The 4,147-nt window shown below is 56.0% G+C and overlaps 1 protein-coding gene across 1 annotated transcript; it reads right to left on the reverse strand.

Annotated features, from left to right (window-relative positions):
* Window positions 1-1,007: 1,007 nt before the first annotated feature.
* Window positions 1,008-4,140, reverse strand: LOC121917961 (transcription factor HES-1-like). The gene has a single exon (XM_042444076.1). It carries the CDS (start codon window positions 2,564-2,566, stop codon window positions 2,192-2,194), a length of 375 nt encoding a protein of 124 aa, XP_042300010.1. The 5' UTR covers window positions 2,567-4,140; the 3' UTR covers window positions 1,008-2,191.
* Between the last annotated feature and the right edge of the window lie 7 nt (window positions 4,141-4,147).

Genomic DNA, 4,147 nt, shown 5'->3' on the forward strand with positions numbered 1-4,147 from the left:
CCCAGCAGCTGGGAACATCTGGCCCCAGCTTTGGGCTCCTCTTCTGACAGAGGGCTAGCTGGCCCTTGGAGGGTCCCCTTAGAGCCGGCCCCTTTGGCTGAGACTTCTTGCATGGAAGAAGAGGCTTGGACTTGATGGCCCTTCTTAGGGTCTCTTCCAACTCTAGGATTCTAGGATTTTAAATACCTCACAGGACTACAAATCCCAGCTGGCAGCTCAAGTGGGGTCGAAGCACCATTACTTGTCTAGTGTGGAGGCGGCCTCAAGAACCAAAATGCTGTGCCCAGGAGGTGCCAGCAAGGGGCACCACAGCGCACAGTGTGAATGTATGCATGCGTACCGTGAGCATGGCTTCCCCACAGCAGCAGGGCTGGACTTGGGATGCCCGGAACAGAACCAGGGCCCGGCTGGAGCATCTCTGAGGTGGTCAGCCCTCAGGCAAGGACCCAAACATCCCCTGCGGCCACTCAGGGCTGCCCACAGCAGACAGCAGGAAAACCCCTTTGATGCCAGTCTCCGCAGGGTGCCCCCCAAACCAGAGTCCCTGGCAAAGTTCCTGCTGCTTTCCTTCGCATCCCCACAACCACACCACACCTCTGAGCCACTCTGAGGCATCAAACCCCTGCCTACTTCCCTCCTTCCGGCCCTCAAATCCTGCCGGGGACCCAAAAGGCCACCTACTCCAACCCTCTGCCAGGAAGGAACCTACTCCAAGGGGTGGCCATCCCACCTTGGCTTCAGACTTTATTTGCTTTAGAAACTTCCCACAAGGTTGGAAGCCCACCGCCTTCCCAGGGAGCCAGTCCCACCGCTGGGCAGCTCTTTCTTTCCTTTCAGGAGGCCCTTCCCAAGTACCCCACAGATGGCACCTTCCTTGGCGCAGTCCTGCCCCATTGCCACCCTCTGCCTTTGGGAAAACCACGCAAACTGGGAGGAGACTCCACAACACCAAAGGCATCAGGTAAACATGAATCAAGAAAGCAGGCCATATGTTCAGAAAACGGGCAGAAGTATAATCGAAGGGTATGAGAGCAATATCAAAAACGGATTGCAAAACCCACTGCCAGGAACAGGAGTACAGTCTGTTGTAACCTGGTTTGTCTGTATGAATAGCTGCCTGCTCCAAGTTGCAGCAGAAGACGCTGCAGTGATATTCAGAGGATTGCCAGACGCTGAAGCCTCCTTGACTGAGAGTTCCTGCATGGCAGAAGAAGGGGGTTGGACTGGATCAGGGCCCTTCTTGGGGTCTCTTCCAACTCTATGGTTCTGGTCTATGACTGCGCAGAACAATCCCAACCACTGGCTCCATTTGGGTCTGTTTGCTGAATGTGACTTATTTTCATGAACTGCATTTGCAGCTGGCCCTCCGTATCCACAGATTCAAGCATCTACAGTTTGAAAATACTCCAAAAATATTATAAATTCCAAAAAAACACACACAAAAAACTTGATTTTGCCATTTTTATATAAGGGCACCATTTTACTACCCCACTATATATATTGGGAATTGATGCTGGTATCCATGGAAGTCCTGGGGCCAAACCCCAGCGGATCCCAAGGGGCCCTTCCTCTTCTTGGTGGCCCTCTCTGTCCTTGCGGTTTCCCTTTGGAGGATTCAGCAGCAGCCTGATGTGCCTCAGGACCGTCCGTGCCCCACTGCCTTTGCCCCACGGAGCTAGGGGCCGCATGGTGGCCAACTGGGCCACGTCCGATCCCTCCGTCTCCTCCAAAGCAGGGAGCCGTTCAAGCTTCTCCTGCTGCCAAGCGGAGGAAGTCCCATCGTCCCCTTGCCAGAGAAACGGGTGATGCTAGCAGTCCTTTCTGTTTGTCACAGAGCTTCCAAAAACAAAGAAATCTTTGGTGCCCTTTTTTAAAAAAGGATAAAGGAAAATGAAGGGTGGGAGGGGGGCTGGATGAGGAGGTGTGACGTCCTCTTGCCCACCCAGGCGAGCCCACCCCATTCCACACCGCTGGGGGGACACAGGAAGGGGAAAGCAGGGAGGGTTTGCTACCATACAAAGGCACAATGCAAGAGTTTCAGGGCGGTCGATTCACAAGAACCACACTCCCCCTCCCCCTCCCCAGGAAGAGGGAGAGGACCCCAAACCCTGGCCACTCCCGGGGGGCCACCAGGTCCAAGCGCCCAAGGCTCTGCTCCAACCAGAGTCCCTCTGCGTCCAGTGCAGCCCCATCACCAAGGTCTCCAAATTGAGTCCGCTGGAAGGGACTGGCCCGATCCGGGTGAGACGGCAGCCGTGGGGGGAAGGAGCCCTCCGGAGCCAATTCCTGCGCTGGCGTAGAGCGGGATGACCGCGCTGCTGTGGGGGGCGAAGGCTGGGTTGGGGATGAGGAAGGCAAACTGCCCGTTGGAGGCCGGGACCAGCTGGAAGCCGCCGTAGACCTTTGGGGTCTCCCCGGGAGCCACTGGGTTGCTGGACGGCTTGCAAGGAGCCGCGCTGCCAGTCGGGGGTGCTGGTGCTGTGGGGATTGGGACCAGGGCTTGCCCAAAAGAGGCCGAGAGGGGCGGTGGTGGGGCCGGGTAGTTCATGGCGTTGATCTGGCTCATGCAGCTGCCCAGGTGGCTGAGGAGGCGGGTGCGAACCTCGGCGGTAACCCCCTCACAGGTGGAGAGGAAGCGCGTCACTTCGTTCACACACTCATTAAAGCCAGCACGGTATTTGCCCAGCACCGTGGGATCTGCATTCAGCACCGCTGCCAAGAGAGGAGGGGGCAAAGAGAGCGCGGTCAGAAAAAGAGCAGCAAAGGGAAGCCCCCTCCAAAGTCAGAAAGAGCTCAGGTGGCGCAGTGGTTCAATGCCTCCACAGCAGCCACTCACAAAGCACAAGGTTGCGAGTTCAATTCCAGCGAAAGGGCTCAGGCTCGACTCAGGCTTGCATCGTTCCAAGGAGGTTGAGGGGCAATAAGCTTACACTTTGTAAACCGCTTAGGGAGTGCTTAGTGTAGCATGAAGCAATATATAAATGAAGCTGACATATATACACCCTTCTCTCTTGCATCTCAACATTCTCTGAAGATGCCAAAGCCACAGATGCTGGCAAAATGTCAAGAATAAACTTTTGTAGAGCAAGGCCTCATAGTCCTCAAAACCCACAGAAAACTATGAAGCTGCTTTTGCTATCCCAGGCAGGAGGGCACCCCAAAGGCCAACTAGATTAACCCCCCCATTAAGCACCCACAGCCTAAACCCTAATGCAACTCCAGAGTCGGACACAGCCAGTGAATCAATGCCACTTGCCTATGCGCTGGTTGACACGCTGTTTAACAATTTACTTTATTCATTAACACTTCCTGCTCTTCTCCTAATAATGGGGCTCAAGGTGGCTAACAGCAATAAGATATCAAAAGCCATGCAAAGTTATTAATAAAAGTATTATTAAAGCAGTGTTAGTTACTGGGGTGTAGTGAAGTCTCCCTCCTTGGAGGTCTTTAAGCAGAAGTTGGATGGCCATTGGTCAATGGGGGTACTTTGACTGTGAGTTCCTGCATGGCAGAAGTGGGTTGATTGGATGGCCCCTGCGGGTCCTTTCCTAATGTGATGCTATGTATTCTTGCATGGCAGAAGGGGCTCAGACTGCATGCTGCCTTGGGGGCCCTTCCCTCTCTAGGGTCGTATGTCTTCCTCCATGGAAGAAGGGAGCTGGACTGTGTGGCCCTGGTCTCCTCGAGGGAGAAGGGGGCTGGACTGTGTGGCCCTTGGGGGTCCCTTCCCTCTCTAGGCCCCTCTGTCTTACTCCGTGGGAGAAGGGGGGCTGGACTGCGTGGCTCTTGTGGTCCCTTCCCTCTCTAGGGCCCTCTGTCTTCCTCCGTGGGAGAAGGGGGCTGGACTGTGTGGCCCTTGGGGGTCCCTTCCCTCTCTAGGCCCCTCTGTCTTACTCCGTGGGAGAAGGGGGGCTGGACTGCGTGGCTCTTGTGGTCCCTTCCCTCTCTAGGGCCCTCTGTCTTCCTCCGTGGAAGAAGGGGGCTGGACTGCGTGGCTCTTGGGGGTCCCTTCTCTCTCACTAGGGCCCTCTGTCTTCCACGGTGGGAGAAGGGGGCTGGACTGCGTGGCCCTTGGGGGTCCCTTCCCTCCCTAGGGCCCTCTGTCTTCCTCCGGGGGAGAAGGGGGCTGGACTGCGTGGCCCTTGGG

Source organism: Sceloporus undulatus, unplaced genomic scaffold (genome assembly GCF_019175285.1).
Source record: "Sceloporus undulatus isolate JIND9_A2432 ecotype Alabama unplaced genomic scaffold, SceUnd_v1.1 scaffold_2193, whole genome shotgun sequence".
Lineage (NCBI taxonomy): Eukaryota > Metazoa > Chordata > Lepidosauria > Squamata > Phrynosomatidae > Sceloporus > Sceloporus undulatus.

Excerpts from the sequence above, each read along its gene's own strand:
- LOC121917961 (XM_042444076.1), bottom strand. The coding sequence starts at position 2,566 with ATGAGCCAGATCAACGCCATGAACTACCCGGCCCCACCACCGCCCCTC.